Source organism: Pteropus alecto, unplaced genomic scaffold (genome assembly GCF_000325575.1).
Source record: "Pteropus alecto unplaced genomic scaffold, ASM32557v1 scaffold50, whole genome shotgun sequence".
In the NCBI taxonomy this organism is placed as follows: Eukaryota; Metazoa; Chordata; class Mammalia; order Chiroptera; family Pteropodidae; genus Pteropus; species Pteropus alecto.
The window spans coordinates 17,251,060-17,267,829 of NW_006431918.1; the positions used below are offsets into that span (position 1 = coordinate 17,251,060).

Genomic DNA, 16,770 nt, shown 5'->3' on the forward strand with positions numbered 1-16,770 from the left:
ATTAATTGGTTATTAAAACCAATTACCTAGCTAACCATTTATGTAGATATGGTAATTCAGACTTTTGGATAGAACCAGACTATATAACCTTAGGTAAATTATTTAACATTTCTGAGACTTACTTCTTCATTTAAAAAAAAAGAAAAATTTCAAGAACAGTGCCTGGAGCTTAACTAGGGTAACTTCCTATTCCTTTCTGTGTTCTGCCAATCTTTACCTTGCATTTCCTCTTTTGCTCTTGTAGCATTCTTTATGTACCTGTGGGAGGCTGAATTCTGAGGTGGCCCCCCCAAATTTCTGACCCCTGGTGTACATACCTTGTATTATTGCCTCCTCGTAAGTGTTGATGGAGCCTGTGAATATGGTGGTAAAGCAGCTCCTTGATTAGATTATGTTATATAGCAAATGGTGATGGGACCGTTACTCCTGCGATTATGTTAACATTTTATAAGACTCCCTTATGGCAGGCTGGAAAGGGAGAAGAAAGTCAGAGATATGCTTCTGCTGGTCTGGAAAAAAGCAAACATTCATGTGGCAAGGAGATATGGGTGCCCTCTAGGAGTTGACAGTGATCTCTGGCCATCAACTAGCAAAAAAATGGTGATCTTAGCCATTACAGCCCCAAGGAAATGAATTCTGCCAAAAACCAGTGAGCTTGGGAGAGGACCTGAACCTCAGATGAGAAATGCAACTTTCTGGATTTCTGCCTGGTGAGATCCTGAGCAGGGTACCCAGTTAACCGTACCCAGACTCCACAGCCAGGGAAACTGTGACCTAATATTGTCTTAAGCTAAATCTGTAGTAATTTGTCACATAGCAATAAAAATGAACACACTGTTATTATTTATTATAATTTTGATTTGTACCATACAGTCAACTATTAGTCAGCATGTCTTAAAACTATGAATTCTCTTGACCCATACTCATTAAACTTGATAATTTAGGTGCCCGATAGGTATTTGTGAAGTTGAATTGATTGCCACTCTTGTTTCTTTTCTCCAAAAGTTATGATTTGAATAAAAGTTTGCTTTATCTGTTTTATGTAGACATATGTTCTATCCTGGCTTTCTTGATTAATTTCTTGATGCTCAAATTTTTTATGTTACATATCAGTAATTTAGTAAGAGTCGCTTTTTCTAATTCTATATTAATATAGACCCACACAGTTTTTAGTAATACAATTTTATCTTAAAATTATACTTTCCTATTTTTATACTGTATTATCTGCTTTACTATGAAATAGAACTTATTACCTTCTAAATGATAAGGAGTGACTCAGACAGATTTTGGCCCATTCTAAAATAACTAACCCCATATCCTATCTGATTGGAAAATAAAAACTTACTAATTAAAGTGTAGGCCCTCAGATCTTGTCAGACATTTTATATCAAGTCCATGATTAGTGTTGAGAATTTGATTATTTTTCTTCTCCTTTTGCATGTATCTTCCATGCAATAAAATCTTCTTTTTCCTGTGATATCTAAAGCTGTGTTCAATCCTAAAGTCCAGTTTTATCAATGTTGTTTGATAAATAATTGATACAGTTTTTCAACAGTGTTAGATATAATGTACTTAACAGATTTCTGCTTTATTTATAAATTCTATAATGCTTTCATTGAGCATTAATTAAACCATTCATTTCCCATGACTGAAATCAAGTTCTATGTTAGTTTCTATACTTATTCCCCATAGAGGTTAAAATATTTAACTACTTAAGCTGTTTTATTTCTGTACAGTTGTTAAGGACCTGGAGGCTCAGTATAATGTGAATTAATTTAAGGAGATCCCCAAAACAAAGATGCAACAAAAACTAAACATTAATGGAAAAATTTCAAAATTAATACTATTATTACATGCTTAAATAATATGACATTATTCGCAGTATAAATAACCAACTGTCTTTGATTATTTAGTATCTGCAAAATCTGGAAATTTTTTGCTTTATTTATTTTTGATGTGTCACTTATATGTGTTTTTAGAAATATTATGAAATATTCCATGTGTATAGTTTGATCATGTGGTGATCATAATATGTAAGAGGCATATCTATTGTTTGAAAATATATTGGAATACTATTCGGCAATAAAAAGAAATAGATGTTAATACATGCAACAACATGGAGCAATCAAGACATTATACTGAGGGGAAGAAGCCAGACACAAGAGTACATATTGTATGATTCCATTTATATGAAATTATAACAATGGCAAATCCAATCTGTATAATACAGCAGATCAGTGGTTGCTGGAGTGATGGAGCATTGACTACAAAGGAATATGAGGGAACTTTCTGGAGTGATGGATATGTTTTTGATTATGATAGTGAATACACGAGTATATATATTAGAACTCATCAACCTATGCTTGTAATTGGTGAATAAGGTGATTTTTAAAAGATCATATTGCTTCAGTATTCTAGTTTAGTATTTTCAACATTATGTCGAGTATAGGAATCTTCAGAGGTGTTTTTATACTTTTGTTTTTGTTCAAGAGAAACATTAGAACACTCAAATTCAAGTTAAGAAAATATTAACACCAGACTAAATTCAGAGTAAACTTTCTCATAGGAGATGTGACTACCTTTTATCAGATCTGATTCTTGCCTTGAGATGCACATTTTGAAGAGAGAGTGTGTGTGTGTGTGTGACCTTGAAAGAGTTTCCTGCCTAATTAATTATTTTACCTGTTTCTAGTAACTTTTCATCTCTTGCCATTCAAGCAACTGTGATCAGTCATCTTTTTTTTTTATCTTGAGTTGATTTTTTTTAAATCATTCTTTCTTATAATACTGTGTGCAGCTGTTTCAAGATGTTAACACAAATTTTATTTCCTTGAGTACACTAAAAATTTTTTTGATATATATGTGTGTGTGTGTATATATATATATAGTATCTTTTATATGTACATACATATAGTACATATATGTACAGATAGATAGATAGATAGGTACGTAGTATCTTTTCTTAGCCAGACTTCTTTGTTTCTTAAGTTGTTATCACTTAGAAGCTCTTCTTCCTTTACTGTCGGTATTCTGGCTTCTGTTCTCATCATTTCACAAAAAAACAGGCTTTTTGAACACTACCCCTCAACTTCAGTCCTATCAGTTTGTCTTATTTTCGGTGCTTTGACCTTTGCATTTGAGATCATCGATTTCCTCATCTCATTGAAATTCTTCCACCATGACTTCTGTAACGTTATACACTTATTTCTTTTTAACTCTTACCCTTTTCTGACATCTCTAATTTCTACATGTGAGTTTTCTATGCACTTGAGTTCTTATGTCTCTGAGGTTGTATCCTTATTGTCTTTGCCTTTATCCTTTGTCATTCCCTCGGAGAACCCACTACTCCCTTCAGCATTCTAGGCTTCTTGGCTTGGTATCAGGGCAACAAGCCTTCTAATTCTTCTACCTTATTCGCTCATTTATTCCTGCTTATCTTGCATAATTTGACTTATTGACCTTCTTAAAAACTCTTTTGGTATGCTATTCCTACTAGAAAGTTTATAAATGCTTTATTTCTGTTGTTTATTATAAATACCCAGGCTTAATAGCTGTTACTTACACCAATATTTTATGACCAAGCTTAATGGTTCCTATTTGCCTTCCTTCCAATTATATTAATCTTTCTTCCTCCCTCTACTGGCAACACCCAAATATATACTTAAATTGCTTATTTTTGCTTTAATACCCTGGCTCATAGTTAATCATTTAATCTTTGTTTTTTACATTTCTTTCTTTAGTGCTTTTTAAAAAAAATTATCTTTAGGGATTTTTACTTCTGGAAATTTTTTTCTGTTTTGTGAATTTGCTCAGTACTTACTGCTTTAGAATGTGCCTATTACCATTCATTTGTCACAGGTATGAAATGTTTTTCTAGTTTTGTGCTTTGTTTTCCAAGCTGTTTGTAAGCTGCTTAAGGATAGATATGTTTTGCTGCTTTATTTACACCTAGAGTTTGTTTCAATGATGTTTATCTCTTCATTGCTTGTTGAAGGATTTGGAGTATATTAAATATCATATGCAGATGATTTTGTTAAATAGAGCTTTGAGCGATACACAAGTGACCTCTGTTTTACTTAAAAGTGATACATATTTAAACTGAATAGAATGGCATCACATAAAATGTATATTAGAAACTTGTTTCAAAACCTGCTAAGACCAGATATTTCCATATTTACATGATTTAAGTGACATTTTATATTTTTGTTTGTTACATTCAATTATGCTTTATTGTTAGTAACAACATATACTATTTTGATTATTAATGGTTATAATATAGTAGAGAGACATTTTGCTTTAGGCTATATGTTTATTAATATATTCAACTTTAATTCCTTTTTAAACGTCAAGTGTTGAAATTTTTTCTTTCAAGTAGTACAGGTCTTTTAGGCATTATGAGATAAACATGTGAGAGCTCTTTGTTTAATTCCTAGGCTACCTTTTTTGGTGGTGGAGGGGCTGTGGCTCCATCATTTCCTTCTCGAGGACAATATGAACATTATCATGCTATTTTTGATCAAATGCAGCGACAAAGAGCAGAAGATAATGAAGCTAAATGGAAAGGAGAAATACGTGGCCGAAGGCTTCCAGAGAGGTATGGACATGTTCTGCAGAAGTTATTTATGCTTTGCTTCAGAGAAAGTAACAAAAGTTATTATGCATATTTATCTACAGAGGAATTTCACCTGGAATATATCCAGGATTACCTAACGGGGCAGCAGGTCATCACTATTTCCAGGATGCTGATGCTGTTAGAAAAACTTTGAAAAGATTGAGGGCTCTGCCTAAACAACCCAATGAAAACAGGTTGGACTGTGATGATCTGTAAATTTATCCTTGTGTATAATTTTGTCCTATGTCATGTCTAGCTCAGTATCTACACTCTGTTTTCTCCATTGATTACATAGACTATTTGTGCAAATTTGGCCCTTGATTAAATGTAACAAAAATATAGCTCTTCAATTTAGCCAAATTTTTATAGCTTATATGTGATAGTCTGAATGCACTATTTAAAGGAACGTGTGATAACTTTGAGCTAACATAGTTTTAATAACTTCATCATCCAGTTTCTTTAAATAAATCAGAATATGTTTAAAGGGAATCACACTTTATGCAGAACTACAAAGCATGCTTCTTTGTTTTCCTTTTCCTCGTCACCTAGAACCCTTTTCTGTCTATTTTGATTTGTTTTCTCTTCACATACATCTCTAAATCATGGTTCTCTATGGTCCTGTTCATCAGAATTTTTCTTTTCTTCCATCGCATTCATTTGGTATGATAGCTATCAATAGTTTTAATTTGCATAATTCCTTTTTTCTTAAATATGCATACACGTTTTCTTAGACGTTCCCTTTTCTTCTGTAAAACGTTCTGGTTATCAGAATATCATTTTGTGAAAGTTTAGTTGCATTGCCTTTTCCTTGTCATTTTAAAGGGAATACTTTTGAGTATGATAAAAATCTTTATGATCCCCCCAATTATAAAAGATGATCAAAAGGTATTTGAGCAGAAGTAAATAATTGAGTTGAATATAAATTAGCATTATTAATTATACACAGTTGCCTGAAGTGTTAAGCTAATTGTTTATTTTCTCCATTTTTGAGAAAGGAAGGCTATACAGACTCACACATATCCATACTTTTATGAGATGGCAAAGCAAATTTATGTGTGGTTTTTACCTTCTGGTGTTATTGATCTTTGTAGTAAATAATTGGTTTGGCCTTATTTTGTTTTATTTTAATCAAATCTAAAATGAGTATGGTATGAAGAAAATAGGAAAACTGTTATGTTTTTTCCTATTGTTCATCTTCCAGAATGTTTCTTAGTTCTTCACACCTAGAATGACAAATAATGGACTGCTTTGGGCCATTTACATTAATCTCCTATTATAACCTTGAAATGTTTGCATAAATTTTTACCTGAATTTCAGATTGTTTTAAATGACTGTGTATCTCAGTTACCTCTTCTACTATACCACACCTTCCTTTCAGTTTTTGAGCATCAGATAGAGTTTCCCTATTTTAATTTTCAGTTTTTAAACTATTTGTGGTTGTAAGATCATTTATCATTTTATTTTTGTCGACTTTGGTGGGCTTAGCAATACTCAAGCATAGTATATACACTTTCTTACGTTGCATTGAAGTTATTGCTCTTCTTGTTCTGATGATAGATATTATTTATTGAATACTTATTATATACCAAATTGTATTGTTTCATCACAGCAACCTTTTGAATTAGATATTACTTTTTAAATAACAATGGAGATTTTAGGACTTACAGAGATTTAAAACTTGTGCATGGTCAGGCAGCTAGTAAGTGATAGACCTGGGATTTAAACTAAGTCTATCTGACTGTAGAGTTCAGCTCCTTAAATACTCTGTTAGGAAGATTTCTCAGCTTCTTGAGATAGTACTAGTGAACAGGCTAATAAGTTATTGATTTAGTTGGTTATAAAATTTTAAAATATTGGGTACTTTAAGAATTAAACATGATACTAGATGCTGAATGAACTTTTATATACAGTTGGCCCTTGAATAACACAGGTTTGAACTCTGTGGGTCCACTTATATGTGGACTTTTTTCAATAAATACAGTAGCCCTGTGTATCCCCAGGTTTTGCATCTGTGTACTCAACCAACCTTTAGTCAAAAACAGTATTTCCAGTCTGCATTTGGGAATCCATGAATGTGGAGGGCTGACTGGATGCATTGTCTTATGCCATTTGATAGAAGAAACTGGAGCATCCAGGGATTTTGTTATCTGCAGTGGAGAGAGAGTTCTGGTGGTCTTTGAACCAATCTCCCATGGATACCAAGTGATACTGTAGTCTATATGTCATTGTCATTCCTGATCAGTTCTCTTCCCTGTTTCAAACTGAATCAGCACACTAACCTATAGTTATCTAACACTTTCACATTCTCTTTTCCTCCTATTTTGGATCACCCACATCTGCCTCTTCCTTATTTATGGTATTATTTTTTCTCTTCTCTTCTAATCAGGAACTCTGGCCAGTTCAACTTTATTTATATCCATATCTTAACTCACCTCTTCAGTTAGCTTTTTTTTTAAGACTTTTTTTTTTTTTATAGCAGTTTTAGGTTCACAGCAAACTTGAGTGAGAAAGTATAGAGATATCCCATATATTATCCCTGTCCAAAATCATACATAGCCTTCTTCATTATCCCCACCAGAGTGGTACGTTTGTTATAACTGGTGAACTTACATTCAATTCGCATTTTAATATTAGAACTTCAGCCATCTAAGACCATTTTATAAAACTATTGAGTGCCTTGTAATATTTGTGTTTTGCAGTGCTTTTGCTTTTCCAAGTCATTTTCTCTATATAATTTCATTTAATTTGTATAAAGCTGACAACAGTTTCATTCTATCAGCTAGACATTATGCCACTTAAACAGAGGAAGAAGCTTAATGAATAAACCCTCTATATCCATTTTTCATCTCATTAACTCTATACTTCCCACCTCTTCTACTTTAAACCATGTCAACTAATTTTTCATTTCTCAGATTATTTCTGCTATCTAGGTCTCTGCCTATGTTTATGTTTTCACCTCTTAAAATAATTTATTTATAGTCATCCTTCAAAAATTTTAAATTTCCTTTATCAGAAAAGGATTTGAGCCATGGATATGAGGTACCCTACCCAAATTTTGCCACTTATTTATGCATTTGTAATAAGAAAAGGAAAGAAAATAATTCCTTTTTTTCCTCTTGTCAAGATGAAAAAAAGTTTGTCTTAGAATAATTATTTCTTTTTAACCCATTCTAATGTTTCTGTATTTTACTTTCCAAATTCCTAATTTCTTACTATATATAGGGTTTATGTTTTACTGACTTTAAGTTGTATAGTTTTGGAACTCAAAAATATATTCTGTTTAATTTGCATTAAACAGAATAAGTACATATGAATTAACAATGTTTAATGAAGAGAATGACTCTTAAGAAATAAATCGACTATTTCCTCTTACCCCCATGAGCCTAGCTTGATAGTTTGTACCCACAGTTTAGCACAGTTTTGCTACTTGAGAGAGAAATAAAAATATGAGTATGGGTTCTTCTTTTTGATAACTATGAAGTAGTAAACAGAAATGCACAAAAAAAATAAACAGTTTATAGGGTTTTTTTTTTTTTTTACATATTATAAGAAGTCATAGAATCAAACTAATTTTTTCCTTTATTCTATTAATAAGGTATATTACTCCAATTGATTTTAGTATGTTGAACCAACCAACCTCGCATTCCCAGAACTCTATTTTATACATCTTTATATTTTCGAAGATGGGAATAAATATTGTCAAATAGTTGGCACTCAGTATTTGTTTAATAGAGGAATAAAGAAATAATGTTAAGCAAAAATTGCTACTTGTTTTAAGCTGGTGATTGAAAGCAGCCAGTTATGTAAACTGGCTTATTTAAGCCAGCTTAGGAAAAAGCTGTTCGGTGAAGCAAAACTTAAAGATAATATAAATGAATAGAACAGGTAGTGTTATGTATACATAAATGGTGTGAAAAATCTGTATTTCAAAGCAGTTATACTATGAACAGGTTTTTAGTAACATAATTTTGTGCAACTGTTGTATTAACATGTTAATTGGAGGTTCAGACTGACAGACATTGGACATAATATCTTAGGATGGGAAATCTAGCACATGCTACTTCTATAAAGGTTAGAGAAGGAAGTCGATACAATCAGGACACACAGCAGAGAGATTGGAATTTTATCTAATTATAGATGGTGGTATAAGCTTCTAGGACCCTCCAAAAGAGCCTTACCAGTAGACATATAGTTACAGATGACATATCTGAGCATTGTACCCTCTGAAAGTTTGTCTGCCCTTTTCAGACCCAGCTTTATATAAATGGGGCTCTAACAGATCAGAATATAGCCTTGCTTGGATATATGAAGGACATATGTTACATCCAGTCCAGATGTACTTTATTAATCTCAGAATTATGCAGTACAGAATATGACTAGTTGAGGATAGCACATGTGCACTACCGAGGCATAAACAAATTTCTTGTTCATTATCCTTGATTTACTCAAGCTACCATGGCTTGACTGGAATGCATTTCTGAATTTGGTGATGTGAACTAGATTCAGATTTAGCTACCTAGACATATCTGTGAGTTATATTAAAAGCTCTTAACCAGCTATAGAGATTTACCTAATCCTAGAAAATTCCAATGATGGAAATTTAACAAGAATTTTTTAAGTGTCACATAAGGTAAAGGTAAATAAACCTTAGGCCACAATCATTCATAGCTTTGTGGTGAAATAGATTTTAAGTTTTTACAGCTTAATTTCCTTTCTAAAATATTTTTATGTCCCAGTTAGTGGTTAGTAAAACATGTAAAAGAAATGATTGAGACATAAAAATAGGAAGTGTTTAAACCTACTGGAAGACAAAAGGCATTTATTTCATGTATTTTTTAGAGCACAGCTTAGGTCCGAAAGAAGGGCTGTAAGAAATCTGTGTGCCTTAGTAGCCAAAATCCAAGTAGAAGCACAGGCAGTAACTTGCTCATCTTTGTTCTTTACCTCCAAAATTAACTGCAGTTGATACTATACTATGAGTTCTGTGATTACTGGGGCTGGCTTGTATTTATTTTTGTGTCTCCTATACTTAGTGTGTTAATAGGACCAATATATGTAAAGATGTTCAATAAAAGTTTGTTATTAATATTTTTTACTTTTAGTCTAGAATCACATTTACGTCCGTTCATAATTGTCAGTGAAAGATACAGAAATATAACTGGAAAAGATTAAAAGAAGTAATTGAGCTATTAATTTTCACCTAATGTATCTATTTTACTTTTTAATAGTTTTAATATTCAAGGAATTCAGACATTGCTTTTTACTGTAATTTTGAAATTTCACAAACTTTTTGTTTTGTTCATTTTTGAAATTGCTATTATACTGCTTCAATTTTACTTCAATACTGATTAAAGAAGAATCTTAGATATATTTTATACAAAGTTCTGAAATAAGCTTAACTCCTTGGAAGCTATTGAGATTCTTCTGTAATTTAGTCTAAAATAATTTTATGTATCTATAAGTATAATAGAGTAAATAAATGTATGGGTAACCTTCTTGTTCAGATTGGAATAGAAGCATAGATTTTACTAGTATTTAAAATAGCAAAGAATTTGATTTAGGTAGTAAATACTAATATATATGTAGGTAATTCTTTATTCCAGAGGAATATTTTATTTCATATCAGCCTTCTTATTCTGTAACAAAGAAAGTATTTAGAATAAGTATAATTTGTAACTTTTTGGAATATTTAATGTTCAAAATTTCTGACTTTGCTCTTTTCCACATTACTTAGGCAAAAGGGGCAGCTAGCTATGGAAAGAGCTAAACAAGTGGAAGAATTCTTACAGCGAAAACAGGAAGCGAGGCAGAACAAAGCTCGAGCCGAAGGGCACATGGTATGATTTTTTTTTTTTTTTTTTGAGGTTTTTGAACATAATTGTATTCAAAGCAAAGGTCTGGAATAAGGTAGGTATAAGTGAAAAGAACTGTAATCTTTTCCAAACATTTACTCTAAACATTTAGAGTATAAAATTGTGATGTATTTTGACTTATTTAAATCTTTTATATCAAGGGTAAAATTTTCTTGTTGGTTTTGTTCATTGGAAGTAAGTCCACAGCTGTATCTTTCCTTTAAAAAGAGTTGGAGTAGGTATGGCAATCAAGATATTTATATTGAATAAATAAGTTCCTACATTGCTCATTCTCCCCACCCCCCACCCCATATGCTTTTGGTTTTTAAATGCTTTTAAGTTCAAGTAGCAGAGAATTTAAAGAAAAATGAGAAATAAACATTTGGATAAATATATGAGTAATTACACATTTACTTTAAAGCAAATTAGAAACAAAGTGTGTATTAAAGCCTCTAATTATGCCAGTTAACTAAATTAAGTCACGTATCCAAGAAAATATTAACAGTTTTTAGATAATCATTTCAATAGTTAAAACTCTTAATAGTTTTGACTTATAGAAGTGCACAACTGCTTTTTGACCTTTTGTCCACAGAACAACTGATATTTTTTTTCTATTAGCTCAGCACCGCATAAAGCATCGTGCTCACATAGGAAATAGGTCAATTATGTGGTAATATATTTTGATTAGACTTATATCTACACAAGTTCATAAGTGATATCTTTGTGAGTTAATGTAATTATTACAATTTAGGATATTTTTTTCTTTGAAATAATGTCATAGAAAGATAGCTAGATTTTTTAATGGTTACCCTTTATATTTTTAACACAGATCAGTTTTTACTTTTCTAAATCTGGAATTAATCTGTGTTTGTATCCTTCCTGTAGATAGTAGAAAACCTCCGGCATTCTCCTTTAACTCATACCTCCCATGTTAATAGCATCTGGAATTTTAGTTATAGATTTTAATTTAACTTATTTTAAAGCAATTACTAGAATTATCAAGATTTATAGATTTCTTTCCTCATCATTATTCCTTACATCATACTAATTTCTCCTCAGTTTATTTTTCTTCGTGCTGGAGAATACTTTCTGGTAATCCTTTTGGAGAGAAACATTCCAAAATTTTCTGGTAAATGTCCTTATTGTCCTCGCTGTTAAATGATAATATGTAGTGGTGGTGTGTTGGCAAATTTGCTTAGCATTTGTATGTCTGAAAAAGCATTTTGCTTTTTTCGAAAAATTTTTTCTGGGTATAGTATTATAGGTTGAAAGTTGTTTTTTTTCTTTCAGTGCTTAAATGATACGTCTCCACTTATCTCCTGGTATGTCTGTTCCTGACAAGAAAACTGCTGTCATTCTTATCTTTTTCCTCTATATATCATTTTTTTTCTCTGATAGCTTTTAACTTTGTTTCTAACATTATTTTTTCATTGCTAAAAGTGATTTGTTTACTCTGTACTTGGTGTAGTCTTCTTTGTGTTTATTTTGGAGTTCTTTGAGCTTCTCAGATCTGAAGGTTTATAATTTTTATCAAATTTATAAAATTTCAGCCATTATTTCTTCAAAAAGTGTTTTTTTGTTCTCCTCTCTCTTTTTCCTTCTAGGATGTTCAGCACACATATATTAGGCCATGTGATGCTCCCTCAACAGCTAACTGATGTTCTGTTTGTTTATTTTTAGTCTTTTTTCTGTGTTAAAGTTTATTTAGATCATCTTTATACTTTCAAACTTTCTCTTTATAATACTTATGCTTTTCTCTACCTTCTTAAACATATGGAATATAATTATAACAGCTGTTTTAATGACCTTATCTACTAATTCTGGTATCTTTGTCATTTCTGAATCTGTGTTTGCCGATTGATTTTTCTCCTCAATTGGGTCATCTTTTTTTGCTTCTTTATATACCTGGTAATTAGTAATTGGATACCAGGCATTGTGGATTTTATTTTATATTTTTTGGCGGGGGGCGGGGAGGGGTAATTAAATATGTCAGATTTTTATTCTGGGATGCAGTTTTAAGTTACTTGGAAATAGTTTGAGTCTTTCGAGGCCTACTTTTAAGCTTTACTAGGCAGGTCCAGAATAGCCTTTAGCCTAGAACTAATTTGGCCCATTGCTGAGGCAGAACCTGTTGATATGGAAGTCTTTCTACCATGACTGTTGGAAGAATGAAATATCCCCAGCCCTAAGTGATCCTGAGGTATTTTTGATATTATGCTGCTTGTCATTCATCAGGAGACTCAGAGAAAACACTCAGCGGATACCCTCTACTATACTATCTATGCAACTCTCCTTTGGTACTTTGTCCTACAAATTTTAGTGATCTTCAACTTCCCAAGCTCTGATTGCTGTTTTCTGAGCTCAGGGAAACTGCTCAGTTCTGTTTGGGGACCCATGCTACACACTGGAAACTCTTGCCAGGCAGTAAGTTGGACAGTTACTGGGCTGACCTCACTTGTTACTATCTCTCAAAGATCACTGTCCTGTGCTGCCTGTTGTCTAGTGTTTGATAAACCATTGTTTCATTTATTTTATTCAGACTTTTAGTTGTTCAAGGTAGGAGAGTAGATCTAGTCCCAGTTACTCCATCATGGCTACAGTTGAAAATTTTAAATAATAACTTGGCTGGATAAAGAAATATAAGTTTGAAATTCTTTTCGATACCACTGTGAAGATACTGCCTTATCTTCTTTTTTTGTTACTAATAAGACATGCGATGTTCTGATTAATGTTTCTTTCTAAGGGATTTTTATTTTCTCTTTGATAGCTTTTAGGACTATTTTTCTATCCTTGATGTTCTGAAAATTTCACTTGAATATTTCTCAGGGTTTTTTTATTGACTTAACTCAGGCTCTAACTGGATACTTTGAACATGAGTACTTATCTTCAGTTTTGGTATATTCTCAATATTTCTTCAAACACTGCTGCTTCTTTTTCTCCTTAAGAGAACTCCACTAGACAGATTGAAACCTCTGCATCAAATATCCTTCTTTCTGTACTCTTACATCATTCTTTTTTAATCTTCTTTTTTACTGTTTTGAAGGATTCCTAGGCCTGAATTTCAGCTCACTAATATATTCATTTTTGTCTACTCTGCTGCTAATCAGCCCATGTAATGAGTTTCTTATAATTTTAGAAACTTGTATCTTCATGTCCATCAATTCTAGTTATTTTTCCCCTAAAACTCCTTGATCGTGTTCTCATTTCTCTGATACCAAAGTTATTGTAAAATCTTGTTCTTAGTGTGCTATTGCTTATGTTACCTCGGTTTCTTCCATTTTTAACTGTTATCTATTTCATAGTGTTGGCATTCCTCAACTGTTTGGTGTTCTTGATGATGTGTTTATGTTTGGGAGTGTCTATTTTATTATTCATTGCCTTTGTTTGATCACTCGACAAGATGGGAGACAGGTCTCTACCGATCTGTCCCTCTGCACCATTTTCAGTGAGAGTAGAGGATGGCTAGGACATATTGCTATTCTGCCAAGCAAATACCTTGAGACCTTATTTTCTGAACTTACAAGTTTCTCATTTTTCCTAGGTAGTACCAGTTATCCAGATCATTGGCCTATCTTTTCACTCTTAAGTTCTTTCTTATCTCTTCTATCTGAAGGGAACTGACTCTGCTTTGTAGAGATAGATAGCGTGCTGGAGGTGACCCTCTTATTGTAACCACTGTTGTTTGCTATTAGGCCTTCTTATGCTCTTAGCTTCCACCATGCCTTAGAATGTGCTTTGCGTTGCTCATACCTTCTGTGGTATTTGTCTTTCTGACATGCTTTTGCTTGTAAAGCTTCTTACTTTAAACTGATTTTGTGTACTTATCTCTGGATTTCTTCTGTTCTTGAGACTACCAAGAGCTTTGCTTGTTCTTGAGTGCTGATATGTATTCATTTAAAATGACCACTTCTCTATTCTAGGATTTTGTAAGGGGATAGGCTACAGTGTCACTCTGCCATCTTGCAATCAGAAATTAGTATTTTCATTTCGTTGTGTTATCATTCAAAAAAATATGCAGTACAGATCAGCAGTGCATCTTGACAGTGATTTTTTATGAGTTTCCAAGATTAATTTTGTTAAACTGTGTAGAATTTCTTTATTCCCTAGATGACTAAATGTATACATAAAACTTTGCTTTAGAAAGATGTGGCTAGAGTGAAGAATTTCTGTTTTTTAGTATATTTGGGTATGTGCATCATATATTACTTGTTTTATTCACTAATTTAACAACAGGGCAGTTTTTTTAAAAAAAACTTTGTTGGTGATAGGTTAGTTAATTAAAAGTAACCTAATTAAAGCTTAATTAGACATAGTTTATCTAGAGTAATTTATAATTTAATGCTGAATATATACACTAGTAATGTGAGCCAGTGAATAGAACTGAGGGCTGAGGTTAACTGTGGGAAGTATAAAATGCCTCACACATTTTAAGTTCTAAACTGTAACTTTTTAATGATGAGGTAGAGGTACTATTTAAAATATGCCTCTATTAGTTTTCTGTTGCTATATAACAAATTACCATAAATTTAGTGGCTTAAAGCAACACAAATTTATTGCTCACAGTTTCTGTGGGTCAAGAATCTGGCAAGTTTTAACTGGGTCTTCTGTTGGTGGTCTCATAAAGCTGAACTCAAGGTATCCTCATCTGCAGGCTCAACCAGGGCAAGATCTTCTTCAGTGCTTCCTCAGAGTGTTAGTAGGATTCACTTCCTTGCTGCTGTAGGACTAAGGTCTCTATTGTCTGACTAGCTTTTGACTGGGACCACTCTAAATTCTGAGGCCACTCTTAGGTCTTTGCAGGTGGCCTCCTTTATGTCAGCAACAAAGAACTTTCCATGTATCAAATTCCTCTCATGTTTCAAACTCCTGACTATAACTTTTCAACCAGCAAGAGAAAACTCTGCTTTTAAAAAGCTCATGTGATTTGGTCAGGCCCACTGGAAAATCCCATTATTTTAATGTCAGTCATCCCATTTAACATAACATAATTATGGGGGGTCAAATCCATCTTATCAACAGTCCTGGAGATTATGAAGGGTTTGTAAACATGTTGAATGTGGACGAATGGCAAGAAACTTTGGGAGTCTTCTTAAAATTCTGCCTACCACCCTCCCTTTGTCTATAATTCTAGGGACTACATTTAGGGACAGTAGACTAGGCAAGGTGAAAGAGCTACTTTTAAGTGCTGTCTGTAGCAACATACATGATAGTGGAACATACCCAGGTCTCCAAACAAGAACTTTTTTAAAAAATTGGTTTTATTAAGATATGATATGATACAATGAAATTCATCAACGTTAAGCATATGTCGCAATATGATTGACAAATGTATATAGTAATTTAACCACTGCTACAATCATGGAATAGCACTATTCCATCATTTCTTAAATTTCTTTGTCTCACCACAAGAAAAAAAAACATTTGTAACTATGTGAGATGATGCATATTAACTAAACTTACAGTGTTAATCATTTCTCGACATATACATGTACTCTAAAACCTTAAACTAATACAATGTCGTATGTCAATTATATATCAATAAAATTGGGAGGAATTCCTTGCACCCCTTTACAATCAGTCTGCCACTAACTGTAGGCAACCACTGATCTGCTTCCTGTACTAGATAGTGTTATCTTTTCTAGAATTTCATGTAAACTTATCAATCATACAGTATATAACTTTTTCAGGCTGATGTGTATCAATGTCTGTTCTTTTTTATTCTTGAGTCATATTTCCTTGTATGGATGTATCACAATTTATTTATTCATTTCTCTGTTGATGGATATCTGTGTAGTTTCCAAAAGAGATGTCTTTAAACTCATCAGAATAGCCTGAAAATTAAATTTACTCATTTATATGAATACCGTTATAATTGACTAGCCTATCTTCCCTAGGTAGCCCTTTAACTGAGTAGATATATCCCTCCTTATTATGTGTAACTTAACTAGTGACCATTTTTATATTCAAGCTTCTGAACACTGCTGGGGAAAATTAAAGCTATGATGATTAATATCAGATCAGTATATGGTCTCTGGTTTCTGCCAAGCCGTCAGTCCTACTCAGTAATCTTTTTGTATCTTCATGGTCAAAAGCTTCTCCCATTGCCCACAGTGGGAATTTTCCACAATGATTTTGTCCTTCATTCTCTTTAAAGGTAATCATTACTTTACAGAGAAAATTAAGCTTAATAAACTCACATTTCCTCAGCTTTTCTGCCTCCATACTTATAATTTATTCATCATAGTACCCAATCTTTCTTTATTTTCTCCAGTCTCATAGGACATAACTTTCTCTGTTCAAAAGTAA

The 16,770-nt window shown here is 32.6% G+C and overlaps 1 protein-coding gene across 6 annotated transcripts in view; it reads left to right on the plus strand.

Moving 5' to 3' along the window:
- Positions 1-16,770, plus strand: part of NEK1 (NIMA related kinase 1) — a 128,204-nt gene that overhangs the window by 48,489 nt on the left and 62,945 nt on the right. For all 6 annotated transcript variants that reach the window (XM_025042976.1, XM_015585129.2, XM_006906326.3 and 3 more), the window contains 2 exons: positions 4,434-4,594; positions 10,347-10,449. In XM_025042976.1, the coding sequence (XP_024898744.1) occupies positions 4,434-4,594; positions 10,347-10,449 (264 nt within the window). The remainder of the gene's footprint in view (positions 1-4,433; positions 4,595-10,346; positions 10,450-16,770) is intronic.